Genomic DNA, 23,264 nt, shown 5'->3' with positions numbered 1-23,264 from the left:
AAAGCCCCCTCAGCCCCCAACCCCCTCCCCCCGGATCCCCCCCCCGCCGCCTCTCCCGCTCTCATCCCCTATATCCCCCTCCCCCCCCACCCTCAGGAGCCCCCAAATCCCCCCAAGCCCCCCAAGCCCCCCCCGGGCCTGTGTTTACCCCCCGCTCCGCCGCCGCTCCCGCGCCGCTCCCCCAGCGGAAGCGGAAGTGCCGCCATGGCTCCTCTTGCCGTACAACATGGCGGTCCTCCGTGCTCGTTCACTCGCCGCCTTCTCCGCCGCTCTCCCGGTTCCCGGTAAGATCAAGCCGGGCGCGCGGGGTTGTCTGTAAAGGGAAATCGTCGCGCCCGGTTTGGTCCTGATTCTTTTCGAATTATTCCCAAAATTAACACAGGGTTTGTTATGAGGGACCCGCCATCTTGTGTCACCGCGCCGCCGCGCCTCAAGATGGCCGCGCCGGCGTCGAACCCCTGGGAGGGAAATGAAACCCCGGGAAAGTTTGATGCAAAGCCGTCAAAAATAAAGGAGGACAAAGACTTCCCTCCGAGACCCTCAAACCCTCCTAAAATCCCCCTTTTTCTGCCCCGGGCCTTAGTTTAACCTCGCTCCTCTACAGGAAGCGGAAATGCTGTCATGGCTCCTCCCGCCGTACAACATGGTGGCCCCCTCTCTTGCCGTACAACATGGCGGCCCCCCAGCTGCCGTACAACATGGCGGCCCCCAGGGCTCAGCCACCCGCGGCCTTTTCCGCCGCCCTCCCGGTTCCCGCCGGGCTCGAACGGGACGGACGACTAAAAAAAGAATTTTCGCCTCTTTTGACCCTGATTCTCCTCGAATTGTCCCCAAAAATAGCACAGCATAGGGATACAAGGGCGCCCCCATTTTTTATTTTATTATTTTATTATTTTTTCATGTCTTATCACTATTTTGTAGGTTTTATATTTTATCACTGGTTTTTATTTTATCACTTTTTTATTATTTTTCTATTTTTTGACTTGGCCTATGTTTATTTTATTATTTCTGTATTTTATCCTTATTTCATTATTTTTATTTCATCGTTTATTTTATAGTGCTCTTATTTTGTTACTTTTATTTTACGTTATTATTTTTATTAGACTTTTACTATTTCATTAGTTTTACTGTTTTTCATTTTTCCTTTTTGTTTTATGATTTTATTATTTCTAATTTCCCTTTTAAAATTCTCTTTATTTGATTCTTTCATTGACGTCCCTTTTCCAAAATCCATTTATTTCTCATTTATTAAAATAACGATTTTGATTAAAACCTGCCTAAAAAAAAGCCCCCAAACGGACAAAATCCGCCCAAAACTGGCAGAGGGGAGGGGAGGGAGAGGAGGGAGAGGGAGGGGAGAGAGGGAGGGGAGAGGGCAGAGGGACAGAAGGGGGAGAGGGAAGAAATGGAGGGGAGAGGGAGTAGGGAGGGAAAGAGGGGGAAGAGAGAGGGAGAGAAGGGGGAGGAGATTAAGAGGTATTATATCGTGTAAGATAAGATCTGCCAGGGAGGGAAGGTGGGTGTGAGTGAGGGAGAGAAGAGCTCCTGTGGGGGGTCTCCCCCTCTCCCCCACTCACTCCCACGTGACACGTGCAGGGACACGTGACCTGCCCCTCCCTCCCTCCAAATCCCCCTCAAGCCCCCAAATCCCTCTCCCCCCTCCTCCTCTCCTGCCCTCCCCCCCAAGTGCCCCCCCAACCTCCCTCTCCCCCTTCTCGCCCCTCCCTCCCCCCGAGGCGGCTCCAGCCCCTCCCTCTGCCTTCCCCTCCCTCCCTCCCACCCCCAAATCCCCCCCAAACACCCAAATCCCCCCCAAACACCCAAATCCCTCTCCCCCTTTCCTCCCTCCCTCTCCCCCGAGGCGGCTCCAGCCCCTCCCTCTCCCTCCCTCTCCCCTCCCTCTCCCCTCCTCTCCCCCACCCCCAAATCGCCCCCGACTCCCCCAAAATCCCCCCCGAACTTCCCCATCCCTCTCCCCTCTCCCCCCTCTCGCCCCTCCCTCCCCCCACGAGGCGGCTCCGGCCCCTCCCTCTCCCCTCCCCCTCCCTCCCCGCTCCCCCTCCCTCCCCCTCCCACCTGAGGCCCCTCCCGCGGCCCTTCCCGGACCCGCCGCCCATCCCGGGGGTCTCCGCGCCCCCCCCGACGCCCCCCAACCCCCCCAAAAAACACTCCACGACCCCCCCACCTCCCCCCCGCCGGCCCTCCCCCCTCCTCGCCCCTCCCCCCGATTTTCGCTCCCCCATCCGCCACCGCGGTGAGCATCTTCGGCGCCATCTCCCCTCCCCCACCCCCCCCCGGCTCCGGGAGGGGCTTCGTGGGAACCCCCCCTAAATTTGGGGACCCCCCCCATCACCGGGACCCCCCCCCGCCATCGCCGCCCCTCCCCCACCCCCCAGATTTGGGGTCTCCCCCTCCCCCCGCGCCGGGAACCTCAGGCCAAGGTAAGGAAACACCCCCTTCCCCCCCCCAATTTGGGGGTCTCCCCTTGGTTTTGGGGGTCTCCCCTTATTTTGGGGGTCTCCCCTGTTTTTTTGGGGGGTCTCCCCTTTTTTGGGGGGGGCTGGGACATGTTCGGGGGGGTATCCCCCTATTTGGGGTCTCCCTTTATTTTGGGGGTCTCCCCTGTTTTTTGGCAGGTTCCACCCTTTTTTTGGGGGGGTGGGACACGTTCGGGGGGGGCTCCTTCTTTTTGAGGGTCTCCCTTTATTTTGGGGGTCTGCCCTTATTTGAGGGGGGTCTCCGTTAATTTTGGGGGGTCTTCCCTTAATCTGGGGGTTCTCCCCATTTTTGGGGGTCTCTCTTGTTATTTTGGGAGGGTCTCCCCTTCCTTGGGGGTCTCCCTTTTTTGGGAGGTGGGAAACGCTCTGGGGGGGGTGGAAAAGGGGGGAGGGGGGGGAAATTTTGGGGAGGGGAGGGAGGGGCTGGGGGTGTCCCCTATAGGGGCTGTGCTGTATTTGGGGTGTCCCCTATAGGGCCTGGGTGTCCCCTATAGGGCCCGGGGTGTCCCCTATAGGGCTGGGCCGTATCCAGGTCTCTCCCCCCGCAGATGCTGCCGCTGCTGCTCCTGGTGCTGAGCGTGGCCCCCGCCCGCGGCACCGTCCACACCAACCTCACCGAAGGTGGGTGACCCCCAAACCCCCAGGGACCCCCCCGGAACCCCTCCAACCCTACAGGACCCCCCCAACCCTATGGGACCCACCCAACCCTATGGGACCCCCCCCAGTTCTATGGGACCCCCCCCCCCCCAGTTCTATGGGATCCCGAAATCTATGGAACTCCCCCAACCTTATGGGATCATCCCAACCCTATGGGATCCCCCAAACTCTCTGGGACCCCTCAACCCTGTGGAACTTTCCAACCCTGTGGGATGCCCCCAACCCTACGGAACCCCCCAAACTTCAGTGACCCCCCCCCGACCCCATGGGACACCCCCCCACCCACCGTTTGGGGTGCCGGGGTGCCAGGGTGCCAGATCATCCACCCGCCGCGGGACGGGGGGATCCGCTACCGGGGCCTGACCCCCGAGGAGGTGCAGAGCGTGCGGTTCCTGCCCTTCGACTACGAGATCGAGTACGTGTGCCGGCCCGACCGCGAGATCGTGGGGCCCAAGGTGCGCAAGTGCCAGCGCGACGGCACCTGGACGGCCATGGCGCACCCCAGCCGCTGCCGTGAGTGTCCCCCGCGCCGCCGCCAGTGCCACCATCCCGTCCCAGTCCTGTCAGTGCCACCATCCCGTCCCAGTCCTGTCAGTGCCACCATCCTGTCCCAGTCCTGTCAGTGCCACCATCCCGTCCCAGTCCTGTCAGTGCCACCATCCCATCCCAGTCCTGTCAGTGTCCTCATCCCGTCACTGCCACCATCCCATCCCCGTCCCGTCACTGTCACCATCCCATCCCAGTCCCGTCAGTGCCACCATCCCATCGCTGGCACCATCCCGTCACTGTCACCATCCCGTCCCAGTCCTGTCAATGCCACCATTCCATCACTGTCACCGTCCCATCAACAGCCCTGTCCTGTCACTGTCACCATCCCGTCCCAGTCCCATCAGTGTCCCCGTCCCGTCACCGGCCTCATCCCATCAACATCCCTTCTTGCCCATCATGAAGGCCTTACCTTGACCACCGTTACCTTGACCATCCCCAAGACCTTGACCACCATCGCCTTGGCCACCATCCCCCAGACCTTGACCAACGTCCCCTTGACCATCATCGTGTTGCCCACAACCATCCCCTTGACCACCACCACCCTGACCACCATCACGTTACCCACGACCCGCACTTTGACCACCATCCCCGTGACCATCCCCTTGACCATCCCCGCTTTGACCACCGTCCCGTTACCCACGACCACCATCCCCGTGACCATCCCCTTGACCATCCCCGCTTTGACCACCGTCCCGTTACCCACGACCACCATCCCCTTGCCCATCCCCTTGCCCACCCCCCGTTGCCCGTCCCGCTGACCGGTGCCCCGCTGACCGGTGCCCCGCTGACCGGTGTCCCGCTGACCGGTGTCCCGCTGACCGGTGTCCCCCCGGGTGCCGCAGTGCGGACGTGCCCCCGGATGCACCTGAGCCTGGAGAACGGGCGGGTGGTGCCGCGGGGGCTGGAGCGGGTGCCGGTGGAGGGCACGTGGGCTGAGTACAGCTGCGAGCCGGGGTTCCGCCTGGTGGGCAGCGCCCGCAGCAACTGCACCAAGCTGGGCCGCTGGAGCCACCCCAAACCCGTCTGCGAGCGTGAGCCGAAAAGGGGGGCTCGGGGGGGCTCGGGGGGGCTCTGGGTGCCTTTGGAGGTCTCCAGGGTTCAGATTTGGGTTCCTGGGGGGTCCCAGAGGGGTCTTGGGGGGGGGGGCTCTGGAGTTGGGGTTTGGGTTCCTGGGGGGGTGTCCTTGGGTTTGGGGGTTCCCCAGGGTGGGATTTCAGCCCCCACGGGGGTCCCCGTGGGGATTCCTGTGGTTTTGGGGTTCCCTGGGGTTGTGTGTGGGGTCCCTGTGGTTTGGGGAGTCCCTGTGATTTGGGGAGTCCCTGTGAGGGTCCCTGTGATTTGGGGGGGGTCCCTGTGGTTTTGGGGTGTCCCTGGGGTGTGTGTGGGGTCCCTGTGATTTGGGGGGGTCCCTGTGGTTTTGGGGTGTCCCTGGGGTGTGTGTGGGGTCTCTGTGATTTGAGGGGGTCCCTGTGGTTTTGGGGTGTCCCTGGGGTGTGTGGGGGGTCCCTGTGATTTGGGGGGGTCCCTTTGTGACTCAGTTTATTCCCCCCCCCAGTTCGTCGCTCCCCCTCAGGTGAGTCTGTCCCCTCCCCCCATCCTGAGCCCTCCCCCCCCACTTACCCCCCCCGGGACCTCCCCCAAAATCTACCCTGGGGGGTGGAGACCCCCGGAGACCCCCCCAACCCCCTTTGACCCCCCTGGGACACCCCAAACTCTGCCCTGGGGGGTGGAGTCCCCAAAAGACCTCCCCCCACCCCTCCCCTCTCGCTCCTCCTCCTCCTTCTCCCTCCTTCTGTCCTTCCTCGCTCCCTCTCCCTCCTCCTCCTCCCTCTCCCATCCCTTCCCTCTCCCTCTCTCCCTCCCTCCCTCCATCTCCCCTCTCCCTCCCCTCCTCCCTCGCTCCACCCCCTCCCTCCTCTTTCTCCTCCCCTCTCCCCCTCCCCCTCCTGGCTCCTCCCCTCCCTCCTTCTCCCCTCCCCCTCCCATCCTTTCCTCCCCCATCCCTGTTTTTCCCTCTCTCCCGAATTCCCGATTCCGTCCCCGCCGGATTTTCTCCGCCCCAAATCCCTCCGGCTCCTCCGGCTTCTCCATCTTCCCTCTCCCCTCATCCCTCTCTTCTCCATCCCTCTCATCCCTCTCTTTTCCATCCCTCTCATCCCCCATTTCCCCTCTTTTTCCATCCCTCTTTTCCATCCCTCTCATTCCCTGACCCTGATCCCTTTTATTTCCCCTTCCTCATCCCGGTTTTTCCCACCTCCTCATCCTGATCTTTCCCACCCTCCCATCCCAGTTTTTTTCCTTCCTCTCCATCCCATTTTTTTCCCAACTCTATCCCTTTTATTTCCTCCTTCCCATCCCGGTTTTTATTCCCTCCCCATCCTGGTTTTTTCCATCTGTCTCCCTTTTATTTTCTCCTCTCCCCATCCTGTTATTCCTCCTTTCCCCATCCCATTATTTTCCACCTCAATCCCGTTATCGCCGCTCCTCCCACCCCCCCCACCTCCAAAACCCCAAATCTCCACCCCCAAGCCCCAAATCGACCCCAAACCAACCCCAAACCCTCTCCCTCCCACCCCCCCATCCCAAAACCCCAAACCCTCCCTCCCACCCCCCAAACCAACCCCAAATCCCAAATCAACCCCAAATCAACTCCAGGCCATCCTCAGACCCCCCCAAACCCCAATCCCAACCCCAAACCCTCGACCCCCAACCCCCAAATCCCGACCCCAACCCCAAACCACCCCCAACCTCCAAACCGCCTCCAACCCCCCCCAAACCCCCAAACCCAACCCCGAATCCCAAATCGGCCCCAAACCCCCCCAAACCGCCCCCAACTCCCCAATCCCAAACCCACCCCAAACCGCTCCCCAACCCCCCCCGACCCTCTCCCCCTTTTCCCATGGCCCCCCCGCCCCTCTCCTGACCCCCCCATCCCGCCGGGAATGCGGGGCCCGCCGGGGGGGCCCCCCGAGGGCGGGCGGTGGCCGCGGGTGGCCCCGGCGCGGTGGGCGCTGGTGGCCCTGCGGAGCCTGGCCCTGGGCTGCGGCCCCGCTCGGGGGGGCCCAGGCAGGAAGGCCGTGCACGTGGGCGCCCTGTTCCCCATGAGCGGGGGGTGGCCGGGGGGCCAGGCCTGCCTGCCCGCCGTGCAGATGGCCCTGGAGGACGTCAACCGGCGCCCCGACATCCTGCCCGACTACGAGCTGAGGCTCATCCACCACGACAGCAAGGTGGGACACGGGGCAATGGGGCTGGGGGGCACCGGGAGGGGGTTTGGGGGCACCGGGAGGGGGTTTGGGGTCACCAGGGGGTGTTCGGGGTCACTGAGGTGGGGTGGGACATCCTGCCCCACTACGAGCTGAGGCTCATCCATCACGACAGCAAGGTGGGACACGGGGGAATGGGGCTGGGGGGCACCGGGAGGGGGTTTGGGGGCACCAAGATGAGGTTTGGGGTCACTGAGGTGGGGTGAGATGGGGTTAGGGAACACCAGGAGGGGGTTTGGGGGCACCAGGAGGGGGTGGGATGGCGTTTGGGGTCACCATTCTGAGTTTTTTGGTTCCCAGGAGGTTCGTTGTTGTCATTTAGATGTGTTGGAAAATGGTGGATGAGGTTGAAGATGAGTTTTGGGGTCTACGATGAGGTTTGGGGTCATGGGGAGGGGGTTTGGGGTCACTGAGAGATGATGGAAGGAGGTGGAATGGGGTGGAGGTCACCAGGAGGTGACTGAACACCCCCAAAATCCCCCCAAACTCCCCCAACCCCCCCAAATACCCCAGAAAACCCCCCAAAATCCCCCCAAGTCCCCCTCAGACCCCTCAACCCTCCCCAAAACTCCTCCAAATCTCCCCAATCCCCCCAAAGCTCCTCTAAATCCCCCTAAACCCCCAAATCCTCCCCAAATCCCCCCAAACCCTCCCCAGATCCCCCATGTCTGTCTGTCTGTCCCTCTTAGACCCCCCTTTTGGACCCCCCCAGCCCCCCCAGCCCCCCCACTGGTCCTGCCCGGTTGCCACAGCAACAGGGATGCTGCTGGGTCTGCCGCTGGGTTGCCATGGCAACCGCTCCCGGCTCTTTTTCCGGGACCATCCGTGTCCTGAATTATTCATGGACCCCCCCCCAGGCCCATCCCCCCCCCTCCGGGAACCCCCCAAATCCTCAATTTGGGGGCTCAGGGACCCCCAAAAAAGGGGTTTTGGGGTGGAATTTGGGGCTGGGGGAGTCGGACTGGGAGGAACTGGGAGCTGCTGGGAGGCTGGACTGGGAGGAACTGGGAGCTGCTGGGGGGGAGTGTCTCCAAACCCTTTATGGCCCCCCCAAAAAACTGGGACGACCCCCCCCCCCCAAATCCTCAATGTGGGGGCTCAGGGACCCCCCAAAAAGGGGTTTTAGGATGGAATTTGGGGCTGGGGGAGGGGTTGAACTGGGAGGAACTGGGAGCGCCCACTGGGTGGGACTGGGAGAGGGCGGTCTGGGGTGTCCCCCCCCAATCTGTCCCCGTGCCCCCCCAGTGTGACCCCGGCCAGGCCACCAAGTTCCTGTACGAGCTGCTCTACAACGACCCCATCAAGATCATCCTCATGCCCGGCTGCTCCAGCGTCTCCACACTCGTGGCCGAGGCCGCCCGGATGTGGAACCTCATCGTGGTGAGGGACACCGGGAACGCCGGGAACGCTGGGAACGCCGGGAACGCTGGGGCGGGGGGACAATGGAGTTTGGGGACACTGGGAATGCCGGGAACGCTGGGAATGCTGGGGCGGGGGGACAACGGAGTTTGGGGACACTGGGAATGCCGGGAATGCTGGGGCGGGGGGACCACGGAGTTTGGGGACACCATTCCCAGTATCCCATGGTCACATCCACCCGGAGCCATTCCCAGTATCCACATGGGGCAATCCCCAGTATCCCATGACCCGTTCCCAGTATCCCGTGGTCGTATCCACATGGGACCGTTCCCGGAATTCCCAGCTTTCCTCTGGCTCCAGGTGTCCCTGGTGTGGTTGGCGTGGGGGGGGGGGGTGTCTCTTTGTTGCCTCCCCCGTGACCACATTCCCTCCCGGAATTCCCAGCTTTCCTACGGCTCCAGCTCCCCGGCCTTGTCCAACCGGCAGCGCTTCCCGACCTTTTTCCGGACCCACCCGTCGGCGACGCTCCACAACCCCACGAGGGTGCAGCTCTTCAAGAAGTGGGGCTGGACCAAGATCGCCACCATCCAGCAGACCACCGAGGTCTTCACCTCGGTGAGGACCCCCCGGACCCGCCCAGGACCCCCCACCATTCCCAGATCCGGGAATTCCAACCCCTCCTTGGTGACCCCCAACCCTCAAATCCCCCCTAGACTCCCCCTGTGCCCCCCCAGCCCCCCTCCCGACCCCCCCAAACTGCCCCATGACCTCCCACCCCCCCCAAGTCCTTGGATCTGTCCTTGGACCCCCAGCTGGGTCCCCTGGGTTGACCCCGAACCCCTCCTTGGTGCCCCCCAACCCCCCCAAATCCCCCCAAACTCACTCCGCCCTCTCTCCCCCTTCCCCGGGACCCCCCAAACCCCCTCAGACCCTGGACGACCTGGACCAGCGGGTGAAGGAGGCCGGGCTGGAGATCACCTTCCGCCAGAGCTTCTTCTCCGACCCCGCCGCCCCCGTCAGGAACCTCAAGGTGAGACCACCCGGGGGTTGGGGGGGTTTGGGGGGGTCGGGATGGGGGTTTTGGGGGGCACAGAGGGAGTCTGGGGGATTTGGGGCGGTTGGGGGCCACCAAGGAGGGGTTGGGGGTCAACCAAGGGGACCCGGCTGGGGGTCCAAGGATGGATCCAAGGATTTGGGAGGGGGTTGGGAGTTGTGAGGCAGTCTGGGGACGTCAGCCTCCATGTGAATTTATGCAAATGAGGGTGGGAGGGGCCAGGGTGAGGACACACCCCCCAACTGATGTGTCCCCCCAGCGCCAGGACGCCCGGATCATCGTGGGGCTCTTCTACGAGACCGAGGCCAGGAAGGTCTTCTGTGAGGTGAGAGGGATGGAGGGAGGGATGGAGGGAGGGATGGAGACCACCTGGAGATGGTGGATGGATGGATGGACAGAGATGGATGGTTAGATGGACGGAGGGAGGGATGGATGGGAGAGAAGAAGGGTGTGGATAGACGGGTGATGGATGAACGGATGGAAGGTGGATGGAGGGATGGAGATGGTCGGCTGGAGGTGGCTGGAGATGATGGAGGTGGATGGATGGACCCCCCCAGGTGTACAAGGAGAAGCTCTACGGCAAGAAGTACGTGTGGTTCCTGATTGGCTGGTACGCCGACAACTGGTTCCGCATCAAGGACCCCGCCATCAACTGCACCGAGGCCGAGATGGCCGAGGCCGTGGAGGGACACGTCACCACCGAGATCGTGATGCTCAACCCCGAGAACACCAGGAGCATCTCCAACATGGTACCGGGGGGACCCCGACCCGCCCGGGGCCACCAAGGGGGTCCCAGGGCCACCAAGGGGGTCAACGACACTCCAAGGGCCACCAAGGGGGTCAGTGACACACCCAGGGCCACCAAGGGGGTCAACGACAGTCCAAGGGGCACCAAGGGTGTCCCCAACCCTTCAAACCAAGGGTGTCCCCAGCCCACCATTTTGGGTGAAGGTGTCACCAAGGGTGTCCCCAACCCTCCCAGTTGGGTGGAGGCGCCACCAAGAATGTCCCCAACCCACCCCAACCTGACCCCACCCAACCCGCGGTGTCGACCCCCCGCAGACGTCGCAGGAGTTCATCGAGAAGCTCCAGAAGAGGCTGGGGAAGAACCCTGAGGAGACCGGGGGGTTCCAGGAGGCCCCCCTCGCCTATGATGCCATCTGGGCCTTGGCCTTGGCCCTCAACAAGACCTCGGCCGAGCTGGTCAAGAAGGGCTTGAGGTTGGAGGACTTCAACTACAACAACAAGAACATCACGGACGAGATCTACCGGGCCCTCAACTCCTCGGCCTTCGAGGGCGTCTCGGTGCGGCCCGGGGGGTCCCCGAGCTTCCCCAGGGGTGGAGGGGCCACCAAGGGGGTCCCCAACCCTCCCAGAGCCAAACCTTGTCCCACCCCCCTCTGGGGACCCCCGGGCTGTCCCCAACTGGTCCCCTCTCCGTCCCCCCCAGGGCCACGTGGTGTTCGATGCCAGCGGGTCCCGCATGGCCTGGACCCTCATTGAGCAGCTCCAGGGTGAGGAGGAAACGGGGGCTGGGTGGTCCGGGGGGGGGCAGGAGACCCCCCGGGGCCCCTGGTGACCCACCCGAGGTGTCCCCAACGCCCGGGTGTCCCCAGGAGGCGTCTACAAGAAGATTGGGTACTACGACAGCACCAAGGACAACCTGTCCTGGTACAACAACGACCGCTGGATCGGTGAGGGCGGGACCGGGGAAACCACAGGGAAAACCACAGGGGAAATGGGGAAAATCACAGGGGAAATGGGGAAAATCACAGGGGAAATGGGGGGAAAATGGGGAAAATTGGGAAAAATCACAGGGGAAAATCACAGGGGAAAAGGGGAAATTCAGAAAACTGGTGAGGAATTGGGCAAAGGGGGGTGGTCGGGGGGGCAGGGCTGGGGGCCCCCCGGCCCCCCCTGACGGCACTGCCGGTCCCACAGGGGGTTCCCCGCCCGCCGACTACACCAAGGTCATCACCACCTTCCGCTTCCTCTCCCAGAAGCTTTTCATCTCCGTGTCCGTCCTGGCGTCCCTGGGAATCGTCCTGGCCGTCGTCTGCCTCGCCTTCAACATCTACAACGGCCACGTCAGGTCGGCGGGAGGGCCGGGACACCCCCCTGTCCTGGGATTTGGGGACACCCCCCCTTTCCCGGGATTTGGGGACACCCCCGTGTCCCGGGATTTGGGGACACCCCCGTGTCCCGGGATTTGGGGACACCCCCCTGTCCCGGGATTTGGGGACAGTGGGGAAAAAAACGGGGAAAAATTGGGAAAAACATCTCAATGACCTGTTGCTGGAGGGGAGAAATGGGGGGAATGGGGGAAAATGAGGAAAACCCTGTAGAAAAACAGGGGAAAATTGGGAAAAGCAGGGAAAAAATTGGAGAAAAAAACAAGAGGAAAAGAGGAGGAAAAAAACAGAAGAAAAACTGGGAAAAAACAGGAGAAAACCAGGGAAAATGGGGAAAACAGGAAGAGACTGGGGAAAAACCCAGGAGAAAAACAGGGAAAAAACCAGGAAAAATGGGTTGGAGGTCCCCAGTGGAATGTCCTGGCCCCTTCCCTGTAGGTACATCCAGAATTCCCAGCCCTACCTGAACAACATGACGGCCGTGGGCTGCACCCTGGCGCTCGCCGCCGTGTTCCCGCTGGGATTGGACGGATACCACATCGGCCCCGGGATGTTCCCCTTCGTCTGCCAGGTCTGGGACAGCCAGGGACGGGAACAGGGGGAGGAGGAACAGCTGGAAACACAGCCAGGGGTGGGAACAGCTGGAAACACAGCCAGGGAATGGGGACAAACGGGTGGGAACAGCTGGAGGAAGAACAGTCGGAGATACAGCCGGGGGTTTACTCCCATTTTAGGGGTTTTACAGCCCTTTCAGGGGGGATTGGGGGGATTTATACCCCTTTTGGGGGGGTCCCGTCCCTGGGGGTGGTCCAGGTGTCCCGGGAATTCCCAGCTGGAAGCACAACCGTCCCTTTCAGGCCCGGCTTTGGCTCTTAGGCCTGGGCTTTAGCCTGGCCTACGGCAGCATGTTCACCAAGATCTGGTGGGTCCACACCGTCTTCACCAAGAAGGAGGAGAAGAAGGAGAAGAGGAAGGTGAGGGGGGACACTGGGGGGGGTCTCAGGTGGTCCCTGGTGACCCGGCCTCATCCCCAAATCCCCAAATCCCAGACTTTGGAGCCCTGGAAACTCTACGCCACCGTGGGGCTGCTGGTGGGGCTGGACGTGGTGACCTTGGTCGTGTGGCAGATCGTGGACCCCCTGCACCGAACCATCGAGGTGGGGGGAAGGGGGGCCCTGGGGGGGCTTCTGGGGGGTCCCCAAAAAAATTCAGGATTCTGGGAAGTCCCCTGTCCTTGGAATTGGGGGTTTGGGGGGCTCTGGGGGTTGTTTTGGGGGGTCTTTGGGGGAGTTTTAGGGGTGTGGGGGTTGTTTTGGGGGCTCTGGGTGGTCATTCCGACCCCTCCCCAAAAATTCAGGAATCTGGAAACTTCCCTGTCCTTGGAATTGGGGTTTTGGGGGTCTTAAAGCGATTCAAGACCTTGGGGGGCTCGTCTTGATATTCAAGGTGTTGGGGGCGTCTCCTTGACATTGGGGGGGCTTTAGGGGGGTCCCCACAGCTCCCACCCCCTCACCACCCCCTCTGTGCCCAATTCCCACCCCAAATTCCCAGGAATTCACCAAGGAGGAGCCCAAGACGGACCTGGACGTGTCCATCCTGCCCCAGCTTGAGCACTGCAGCTCCACCAAGATGAACACGTGGCTGGGTGGGGTTTTGGGGGGTCCTGGGGGGGCCTTCGGGGGGTCTGGGAGGTTGTGGGGGGCTCAGGGAGGTTGAGGGGGGACAGGAGTGGGCAGGGACAGGGAGTTTTGGGGGAAAAGGGGGCTTGTAGGGGCATTTTTTGGGGGGGAAGGGGTTTGGGGGGCATTTTGGGGGCTTTTGGGGGTGTTTTGGGAGGTAAAAGAGGGTTTTGGGGGGTCTGGGTGGTTCTGGGGGGGGTTAGAGAGGTTTGGGGGGGGGACAAGGGGGTTTTGGGGGGTAAAAGTGGGTTTTGGGGGTGCACAGGGAGGATTTGGGGGGCACAGGGAGGTTCTGGGGTCCCTGTTTGATCCTCCAATCCCATTTCCCCCCCCCCTTTTTCCAGGGATATTTTATGGGTTCAAGGGTCTCCTGCTCCTCCTCGGGATCTTCTTGGCCTACGAGACCAAGAGCGTCTCCACCGAGAAGATCAACGACCACCGCGCCGTCGGCATGGCCATTTACAACGTGGCGGTAAAAAACACCCCAAACCCACCCCAAATCCCACCTGGTGACCCCAAATCCCACCTGGTGACCCCAAATCCCATGTGGTGACCCCAAACCCCACAGAGTGACCCCAAACCCCACAGAGTGACCCCAAAGTGACCCCAAACCCCACGAGGTGACCCCAAATCCCACAGAGTGACCCCAAACCCCCCCGCAGGTGCTTTGCCTCATCACAGCGCCGGTGACGATGATCCTGAGCAGCCAACAGGACGCCGCCTTTGCCTTCGCGGCGCTGGCCGTCGTCTTCTCGTCCTACATCACCCTCGTCGTCCTCTTTGTGCCCAAGGTGGGCTTGGGATCGACCCCAGAGACCCCACAGTGACCCCAAAACCCTGCAGTGACCCCAAAACCCTGCAGTGACCCAAAATCCTACAGTGACCCCATAAACCCTACAGTGATCCCATAAACCCTACAGTGATCCCATGGACCCTACAGTGATCCTGTGAACCCTACAGTGATCCCATTGACCCTACAGCCATCTCACTGATCCTCGAACCATCCTATTGACCCCCCCCCACACCCCGTGGACCCCACAGTCATTGTTTTGGGGTCAATCCCATAAATCCCATAAATGCAGATGCGGCGCCTGATCACGCGGGGGGAGTGGCAGTCGGAGCAGCAGGACACCATGAAAACGGGATCCTCCACCAACAACAACGAGGAGGAGAAATCCCGGCTCCTGGAGAAGGAGAACCGGGAGCTGGAGAAGATCATCGCCGAGGTCGGGGGGGGAGACGACCCCAAAGGGGGGATTGGGGGGCCCCAAATAGGGGTTGGGACCCCAAATGGGGTTTAGGGGACCCTAAATGGGGTTGGGGGACCCTAAATGGGGTTGAGGGACCCAGAATGGGATTGCGACCCTAAAATGGTGGTTTGAGGACCTCAGATGGGATCTGAGGGTCGGGGGGGGCCCCGCTGAGGGGGATTCCCGTTCCCGTTCCCAGAAGGAAGAGCGGGTGTCGGAGCTCCGGCAGCAGCTCCAGGACCGGCAGCAGCTCCGCTCCCGCCGCCGCCCGTCCAACCCGTCCCGGGAGAACGGCGACAACAACCACTTCCCGCCGGGATCGGGGGGAGCCCCCGCGGCCCCCCCGGGCGGGGGAGGGGGGACGGGACCCCCCTTCTACCAACCCAACCTGCCCCTCGTGCGCTGCCTCGTGTCCGAGCAGGCCGAGAAGTTGGGACGCGGGAATTGCGACGGGAGCCGCGTCCACCTCCTCTACAAGTGACCCCTCCCCCGGGGCGGGGCTTAGACCGGGGGCGGGGCCTCGACAGCTAATTGTTAATGAGGGTTTCGGGATAATTTGGGGCGTCTTGGAGGTGGTTTGGGGTGTTTTGCTCCTCCGGGAATTCAATGGAAAAGGGGGGTGGGAGGGGCTTGGATCAGGGGCGGGGCCTCTTTGACCAATTATTAATGAGGTTTTTGGGATAATTGTGCTGGTTTGGGGTGTTCTCCACCTTTCTCGGGGTTCCAGGTTTTCCTGGGATCAGGTGGAAAAGTGGCGTGGGAGGGGCTTAAATGAGGTGGGAAGGGCTTAAATAAAGGGGGTGGGGCTTAAATAAAGAGGGAGGAGCAGGAGATGAATTGGAAAAGTGGGAAGACCCCCCAAAATTCCCCAAGGGTTGTCCTGATCTCCTCTACAGTCAAAGCCCAGTTATCCTAGAAATCCCACAGCATTCCCATAATCCTACAGTTATCCCATAAAACCCACAGTTATCCCAAAAACCTGACAATCATCCCCAAACCCCCTCAAGTTATCCCAAAAATCCTACAGTGATCCCATAAATCCCACACCATTCCCAGAAATCCCACAGCAATCCCATAAATCCCACACTCATCCCAAAACCCCCAGTGATCCCACAAATCCTACACTCATCCCACACCACTCCCGGTGCCTTCCCACCCCCTCTCCACCTGTAGCAATTCCCATCCCTCCCCCTCTTCCGCATCCCAGGAATCCCCATAATCCCCTGTAGCTCCCTGACCCTGGGATCCCATTCCAGGGTTGTATCCCATGGGAATTCCCTGGGAATCCCAAAGTTTTAGGTCCGGGCTTTGTCTCCAAGCCCGGCTTTGAATCCATGCAGGGTGTTCCCAATCCCTCGGGAATGGGACGGATCCAGAGGGTGGGTTTTTGGGAAGGGGGTGGATCCAGTGGGATCATCTGGATGGAATTCCATGTGTCCAGAGAATTCCCAAATTCCCAGACTGTTGTATCCGGGTCCGGCCCCTCCTGTACAGCCGCACTTTACTGGGAAAACCGGACTCTTTTCCTTCTTCCCAAGTGTCTCGTGTGGTGTTTTCCAGGGAAGACAGGATCCAGAGGGATTGGTGGGGGGTCTGGATTGGGATTTGGGGGGTCCCAGAACCACATCCCAGAGTTTTAAGGGCCTCAGGAATTCTGGGATGGGTTGGGAAGTGGTTTAGGAAAGGGTGGTCCCAGATTTTGGGCGTTCCCAGAGTCTGGGTTTTCTGGGAGGGGGGTTGGAATTAACACCCAAATATCCCTAAAAACGCCCTGCCCCCAAAACACCCCCCCAGACCCCAAATTCCAGGCACAAGGCATTCCCAGACTCTGAATTTTTGGGAGGGGGTTGGGAATTGACCCCCAGGACAGGCGGGGGGGATCAGAGAACACATGGATTTATTTGGGGAGGGGGTCCCCCCATTCCAGGGGGTCTCTAACGGTTGGATTTGGCCACACGCTCCAGCTCATCCTTCTTCTTGATGGCGTAGGAGTTGGAAGAGCCCTGGAAAAGCGGGAAAAGGGGGTTGAGGAGGGGCTGGGGAGGATTTTGAGGGGCTTTGGGGGGTCTGAGGGGTGGTTTTGGGGGTCTGGGTGTTCATTCTGACCCTCCCTTCCAAAAATTCAGGGATCTGGAAATTCCCTGTCCTTGGAATCTGGGGTCTGGGGGGGGTTAGGGGGTCTGGGGGTGGTTTTGAGGGGTCTGGGGGGAGGTTGGGGGAGTGTTTTTGGGGCAGTTTTGGTTTTTTTGGGGGGCTCTAGGGGGGTTTGGGGATTTGGGAGTTATTTGGGAAGGCCTGGAGCAGGTTTTTGGGGCGGTTTTGGGGTGTTTGGGGTACCTTGGCTGCATTAATGAGCTCGTCGGCCAAACACTCGGCGATGGTTTTGATGTTCCGGAAAGCAGCTTCGCGGGCGCCCGTGCACAGGAGCCAGATGGCCTGGAATGGGAAAAACCGGGAATGAGGGGGAGACGGGGGGGAAGTGGGGACAAGGAGGAGAAAGGATTATGGGATCTCCTCAGGAACAGGGAGAACAGGAACCCTCTGGGAACAGGGTAAAGGAGCCCCCTGGGATTTGGGGATTCTGGGATCCCAGGATTTGAGGTCCCAGGATCGGGTGATTTGGGGTTCCAAGATTAGAGGGTTTGTGGGACTTGAGATCCCAGGATTGGGAGATCTTGGGATTGTGGGATCCCGAGACTTGGGGATTTGGGGTCCCAGAATGTGGGGGTTCTGGGATTGAGGCATTCCAGCATTGGAGTATTTGGGATCCTGGGATTGGGGGGGATCCCTAGATTGCGGGATTTGAGATCCCAGGATTTGGGAATTCCAGGATTTGGTGATTCTGGGACTGGGGGATCCCAGGACTGGGGAGTTTTGGGAATTCTGGGGTACCTGGTTGACCCTGCGCAGGGGGGACACGTCCACGGCCTGTCTCCGGACGGTGCCGGCGCGGCCGATCCGAGTCGAGTCCTCGCGGGGCCCCGAGTTGATGATGGCATTGACCAGCACCTGGAGGGGGTTCTGGGGGGAAGAACTGGGAATTCAGACCCTCCAGATTCCAAAATATCCCTCCCGGATCCCCAAAAAAATCCTCTCCTGGAACCCCAACCCCCCCCCCCCCAGTTCCCGTGTCTCTCCCACCTCCCAAAGCCTCATTTCACCCTCGCAAAGGGGATTTTTTCCCTGCCCGGAATCCCAACAACTGCCACGGAATTCCCACCTCCCCAGTGAGCAGCTGGATGATCTTAAAGTCCCGTTCCACGGTCCTGAGCCTCCTCCCATTATTCCGACCCATTTCCCCCCGTGTTCCCACGGAATTCCCGCGTCCCCCGGGCGATCCCGAAGCCGCGCGTCGCGACCTCGAAGGCGGGGGTTTTTTCCCCCACGCCTATTCCCAAGGAATTCCCACCTCGCCGGTGAGCAGGTGGATGATCTCGAAGGCGTGCTTGACGATCCTGACGGTCATGAGCTTCTTGCCGTTGTTCCTGCCGTGCATCATCATGGAGTTGGTGAGGCGCTCCACGATGGGACACTGCGCCTTGCGGAAGCGCTTGGCCGCGTAGCGCCCGGCGCTGTGCGGGAGGTACTTGGCGTACTTCTCCTTCACCGCGATGTAATCCTGCCGGGAACAACGGCAATTCCAGGTGATCAGGGGCAGGGACCCTCCCCGATCCGTAGGGACGCAGAGACAAGCCCGTTGTGCTGCTCTGGAGTCTCTTTTGCCCGCTCTGGATCTTTTTTTGTCCACTGTGGATTCATTTTATCTACTCCAGATCCTTCTTTTCCCACTTTTCTCCCTCTCTGGATGCTTCCTTCCCCACCCTTTTCCCCATTCTTTCCCTTCCCTCTTTCCCACCCTGGATCCCCCTTTTCCCTTCTCTTTTCCTTCTCTTTTCCCACTCTGGGTTCCTCTTTTCTACTCTGCATCCTTCTTTTCCCACTTTTCTCCTCCTCTGGATTCCCCTTTTCCCCCTCTGGCCCCCCAGAATTCCAGATCACCTGCAGGGAGATGCCGTTGATCTGCCCATCCTTGACCCCCCCCTTTTCCCCTCCTGGATCCCCAGCATTTCCACTTTTCTCCCCCTGTGGAGCCTCCTCTGGCTCTCCAGGACCCCCAGAATTCCGGGTCACCTGCAGGGAGATGTCGTTGATCTGCACATCATCTGTGCTCCACTTCCCAAAAAGTTTGATATCCGGAGTCTCGGTCACGGCTGGCGCCGTCTCCCAGTCGGTCATGCTGGAAAAAAACACGGAAAAACATGGGATCAATGTGGGAAAAGGGGCAGGGAAGGGGCTTGGAAAAGGGGGTCGCACTGGGATCCCTCCCTTTCCTGCTCTGGATCCCTCATTTCCCTCTCTTTTCCCACTGTTATCACCGTTTCCTACTCTAGATGCCTCTTTTCCCACTCTTTTCACGTTTTCCTGCCGTGGATTCCTCCTCTCTCCTTTCACACTCTGAATCTCTCATTTCCCGCCGTGGATTCCCCTTTCCCCACTCTGGATCCCGCATTCCCACAATTTTATCCCCCTTTTCCCACAGTTTTTACTCCCATTCCCACTCTGGATCCTCCTTTTCCCTCCGTTTTATCTTCCTTTTCCCTCCGTTTTATCTCCCTTTTCCCACATTTTTATCCCCCATTCCAACTCTACTCCCTTCTTTTCCCCAACTCCCTCAACCCTGCAAATCCCGACCAAACCCTTTCAATTAAATCCCAGGAAAACCGGTAGGATCCACTTCCCCTCCCCCCAAGTCCCCCTTCAAACCCTTTTTTCTCCCCTCCCCGAAACCCCCCCGGCCTCGAACCCCCCTAAATCCCCTCTGAGGACTCCCCCTCACCCCCCGATCCCATTTTCCCCCTCACAAATTCCACTTTTCCCCTCAGAATTCCCGCTTTTCCCCCCTTTCCCCGCTCACATGGCGGCGGCCCTGACTCCGACCGAGGAAAAGAGGGTCGATGGGGCTTCCCGGCCTCTTATGGAAGGGCTCGGGTTCCCTTCCGACTGCGCATGCGCAAACTTCACCATGACGCTGCTCTTCCGCCCTTCCTGCCCTCACTGTGCCTACTCTGGCCTCAATGCGCATGCTGCGGTCGCCATGTTTGTTGAGGGCGCTCGCCCACACGCCGCCATATTTGTTGAGGGTGCTTGCCGCCATGAAGCGGAGTCAATTAACGGTAGAGGGGTAAAAACACGCGTGAAGGGGACAGAGTGGGATCAGGGAGCCCTAAAGGCGCCAGAGGGGGGGAGTCTCATCAGCATGCACATCAAGCCACGTCCGCCATATTTGTTGAGAGCTCTCGCCCACGCGAGAGGCGTAAAAACTCATTATAAAGGGACAAAAACAGGCGTGGGAGGCACAGAGTGACCCTATAGAGGGGAATAAACACGCGTGGAGGGGACAGAGTCGCGTCAGGAAGCCCCAAAAGCCTCACGGGGCTCTCGAGGGTGGACAAGGAAGCCATTGGCGGGGACGCCTCCCGTAGACCAATCAAGGCCCGCGTCTGCCGTGGCGTCACCGGTTTCTAGGCAGATCTCGCGAGGGGTTTCTGGGGTGAAAAAGGCAGGAAAAAGGGTAAAGGAAAGTCGGGCACCCCCGTGGAGGGGGGGGGCGGGGGTCGTACAAGTGTCCCTCATGTCACAGCCAACCCCAAAATGACTTTGTCACAAAGGAGCATCTTTATTTCCATTTTTTGGGGACATTTTGGGTGACATTTGGGGGGGTTGAGGGGCTTGGAGTCTGTCACAGACACGATGTCGCTGTTCTGGGGGTCCTGGGGGTCCTCAGATGCTGCCTGGAGGGGGACAGGAGGTGGTATAAGGGGGGACATCCCCAGAGGGGACAGGGGCCCCCCATTTGGGACCATTTGGGGTGGGGGGGTGTCCTTTACCTGCACAGTTGTCACCTGGCAGAGGAGTGTAACCTGCAAAGAGGGGGGACAGGGTGCTCAGGGGGGAGTTGTCACCCCAAGACCACCCCCCCTTTTGGCCCCCAAGGGTCTCACCTGGGATTGGGGCCTTCTTCTGGTACCTCCAGAGGCCGAAGCTGAAGAGGAGGAGCCCCAAAACCATGGCCAGGGTAGCCAAGGCCACCAGCAGGGACAGCCGTGGGGACAGGCCTGGAGCTGGGGTAGGATGGGGGGGTTAGGGCGGTTTAGGGGGGCTGGAAAGGGCTTTAGGGGTTTTGGGGGTTCTTACAGACTTTTGGGGGGTCTGGGATGATTTGAGGGGGGTCTGATGAGATTTTGAGGTGAATCTTTGGGGGGTCCTGGCAGGATTTGGGGGGTCCCTGGGGGGTCTAATGGGCTTTTGGGGCGTGTCTTTGGTGGGTTCTGGGAACATTTGAGGTGTTCCAGGAGGATTTGGGGTGACTTTACCCCCCTCAACCACCCACGGGGGGGTCGCCCCACCCCTCAAAACCCCCCCAAGCCCCCCAAAGGCTCACCCCAGTCCTCCAGGAGGGGCTGCTCGAGGCTCGGGTGCTGCACCAAGCACGTGAAGGTGTCCCCGGGCTCAGGGGTCACCTCGAGGGTCCCCTCGCTCCTGTAGCTCCAGTCCCCCATGGGGACAATCAGGGGGGACCCGGGGGGGCCCTGGGGCTCCAGGACCACCCCGTTCCTGAGCCAGGCCAGGCTCAGCTCGGGGGGGTAAAAGCCCCACACGTGGCACGTCAGGACGAGGGGGCTCTGGGCGTTCCCCGGCGCCGAGGGGACGATGCGGATTTTGGGGGGCACTGGGATAAAGGGGGGGGTTGGGGGAATGGGGGTGGGATGAGGTCAGGGAGAGCTGATCCCGTTCCCAGATCCCCCAGAATCCCCCCGTGAAACCCCCTGTTCCCAATCCCCCCATAAACCTCATGGGGGGCCTCATTTCTAATCCCCCCCCGTTCTCAAAGCCCCCCATGGAATCCCCCCCATAAAACCCCCCGTTCCCAATCCCCCACATTCTCAATCCCTCCATTTCCATCCCCCATTCCCAATCCCCCATACCCCCGGATTCCCAATTCCCCCCATTCCCACCCCCCATTCTCAATCCCCTCATTCCCAAATCCCCCCCTAAACCCCCCCATTCCCAATTCCCCATTCCCACCTCCCTGTTCTCAATCCTTCCATTCCCAAATCCCCCATTCCCAGTTCTCCCATTCCCAATCCTCCCCCAGTCCCACCCCCCCGGTTCCCGATTCCCCCACTCCCAACGCCCCCATGGAATCCCTTCCATAACCCCTCCCATTCCCAGTTCTCCCATTCCCAACCCCCCCAGACTCTCACCCCTCCTCTGGGCCGTGTCCCCCCACACTTTTGGGGGCAGTTGGGTGCAGACCTCCCCCCTTTTCCGGAGCCTCTCCCCCCACTGGGGATCCCCGTTGAGCTTCTCGGCCAGTCGGGCCCCGATGGTCTCCAGGGGACCCCCCCCGCAGGGCGCGAATTTGGGGGGGCCCTGGGAGTCCACGCAGACCAGGGGGACCTTGTTGAAGAGGAGGGTGAGGTCGAAGGAGCCGTTGGTGGCTGGCACGGGGCACTCACTGGCCACCTGAACCACGAAGGCGCCTGTGGGGGGAGGGATTTTGGGGGGGTTAGGGGGGATTTGAGGGGATCTGGGGCGGTTTGGGGGTATCTGGGGGGGTTTGAGGGCGTTTGAGTGGGATATGGGGGGATTTGGGGGGGATACAAGGGGGGATTTGGAGCGCACGGGTTTGGGACTCCCCAAACCCACCCCCTTGCTCCCATAAAATGAATCCCCTCAAACCCCCCCTTGTTCCCCTCCCCCCAAATCCGCGGTCCCACAGGACTGAGCTCCCCCAAAACACCCCCCTTTGCCCCCAGAAATCCCCCCCAAAATCCCACCTGCGTGGGGGGTCCCGAGGACCAGGACGAGCAGCACCAACATCGCGGAGTTTGGGGGGTCCGGCCGCGCTCTGAGACCCCCCCGGACCCCCCGCCCGGCCCGAGCCTTTAAGCCCCGCCTAAGGGCGGGGGGGCCCGGGACAGCCAATGGGAGGCGGCGGCCGAGGCGCGTCACCGGTTGCCGGGCAGGACCCGCCCGAGGCCGCCGCGGGCCGGACTTAGACGGGACCGGGACCGGGATCAGCAGCGGGAGCGGGGGCAGGACCGGGACCAGGAGCAGAACCGGGACTGGGATCAGGATCAGGACCGGGACCTGGATCAGAACCAGGACTGGGACCGGGACCTGGATCAGAACCAGGACTGGGACCAGGACCAGGATCAGGACCGGGACCAGGATCAGGGCCAGAAGCAGAACTGGGAGTGGGATTAGGATCAGGACCAGGACTGGGATCAGGACCAAGATCAGGACCAGGGCCAGGATCAGGACTGGGATCAGGATCGGGACCAGGACTAGGGACCAGGACCAGGACTCAGGACTGGTCTAAGGATCAAGATCAGGACTGGAACAAAGACCAAGATCAGGACCAGGAGCAGGACTAGGAGTAGGACCAGGATCAGAACTGGGACCAGGACCAGGACCGGGACCAGGGCCAGGACTGGGACCAGGGCCAGGACTAGGACAAGGACTGAGACCAGGACTAGGGACCAGGGCTAATACCAAGATCAGGACCAGGATCAGGGCTGGGACAAGGACCAGGATCAGGACCAAGAGCCGAACTGGGACCAGGATCAGAATCAGGACTGGAGCCAGGACTAGGACCAGAACCAGGACTGGGACCAGGATCAGGACTGGAGAAGCCACCAACAGGTCACATGCCACCTTTCCCAGTGGGAAAACTCTGGGAATGGCTCTGGAATGGGATAAATCCCAAGATCAGCCACCAGTGGGCCACATCCCACGTTTCCCAGTGGGAAAACTGGG

General features: G+C 60.9%; 3 protein-coding genes and 1 long non-coding RNA gene across 5 annotated transcripts; 2 read left to right on the top strand and 2 right to left on the bottom strand.

Moving 5' to 3' along the window:
• Nucleotides 1-211: 211 nt before the first annotated feature.
• Nucleotides 212-528, top strand: LOC120325151. Its single transcript, XR_005567031.1, has 2 exons — nt 212-284; nt 383-528. It is a non-coding gene; the product is annotated as an uncharacterized LOC120325151 (long non-coding RNA).
• Nucleotides 529-2,285: 1,757 nt separating this feature from the next.
• On the top strand, nt 2,286-15,974 carry GABBR1 (gamma-aminobutyric acid type B receptor subunit 1). Of its 2 annotated transcripts, XM_027731773.2 has the most exons (23): nt 2,288-2,441; nt 3,047-3,119; nt 3,465-3,668; nt 4,547-4,735; nt 5,260-5,277; nt 6,771-6,931; nt 8,213-8,347; nt 8,771-8,941; nt 9,255-9,356; nt 9,640-9,705; nt 9,938-10,129; nt 10,443-10,685; nt 10,831-10,894; nt 10,997-11,074; nt 11,322-11,472; nt 11,951-12,083; nt 12,370-12,486; nt 12,562-12,669; nt 13,064-13,157; nt 13,536-13,663; nt 13,854-13,982; nt 14,274-14,417; nt 14,641-15,974. In XM_027731773.2, the coding sequence occupies exons 2-23, from the start codon at nt 3,047-3,049 to the stop codon at nt 14,920-14,922; spliced, it is 2,982 nt and encodes a 993-aa protein (XP_027587574.1). In that variant the 5' UTR covers nt 2,288-2,441; the 3' UTR covers nt 14,923-15,974. The 2 variants fall into 2 exon arrangements, with proteins under 2 accessions (XP_027586038.2, XP_027587574.1); XM_027730237.2 differs by having other exon boundaries at nt 2,286-2,441; nt 12,370-12,669.
• Nucleotides 15,975-16,288: 314 nt separating this feature from the next.
• Nucleotides 16,289-19,408, bottom strand: RPS5 (ribosomal protein S5). Its single transcript, XM_027736542.2, has 6 exons — nt 19,357-19,408; nt 18,573-18,678; nt 17,851-18,060; nt 17,334-17,462; nt 16,779-16,877; nt 16,289-16,444 (listed from the first exon to the last, which is right to left on the bottom strand). The coding sequence occupies exons 2-6, from the start codon at nt 18,675-18,677 to the stop codon at nt 16,376-16,378; spliced, it is 612 nt and encodes a 203-aa protein (XP_027592343.1). The 5' UTR covers nt 18,678; nt 19,357-19,408; the 3' UTR covers nt 16,289-16,375.
• Nucleotides 19,409-20,094: 686 nt separating this feature from the next.
• Nucleotides 20,095-22,379, bottom strand: LOC113994545 (HLA class II histocompatibility antigen, DM beta chain). The gene is made up of 6 exons (XM_027734125.2): nt 22,283-22,379; nt 21,707-21,985; nt 20,884-21,171; nt 20,444-20,563; nt 20,330-20,362; nt 20,095-20,233 (listed from the first exon to the last, which is right to left on the bottom strand). The coding sequence occupies exons 1-6, from the start codon at nt 22,323-22,325 to the stop codon at nt 20,223-20,225; spliced, it is 774 nt and encodes a 257-aa protein (XP_027589926.1). The 5' UTR covers nt 22,326-22,379; the 3' UTR covers nt 20,095-20,222.
• Between the last annotated feature and the right edge of the window lie 885 nt (nt 22,380-23,264).

This window comes from Pipra filicauda, unplaced genomic scaffold (genome assembly GCF_003945595.2).
Source record: "Pipra filicauda isolate LSUMZ 115617 unplaced genomic scaffold, ASM394559v2 scaffold856_size65099_pilon, whole genome shotgun sequence".
NCBI classification, from domain to species: Eukaryota; Metazoa; Chordata; class Aves; order Passeriformes; family Pipridae; genus Pipra; species Pipra filicauda.
This window is presented reverse-complemented; position numbering and strand designations above follow the sequence as displayed.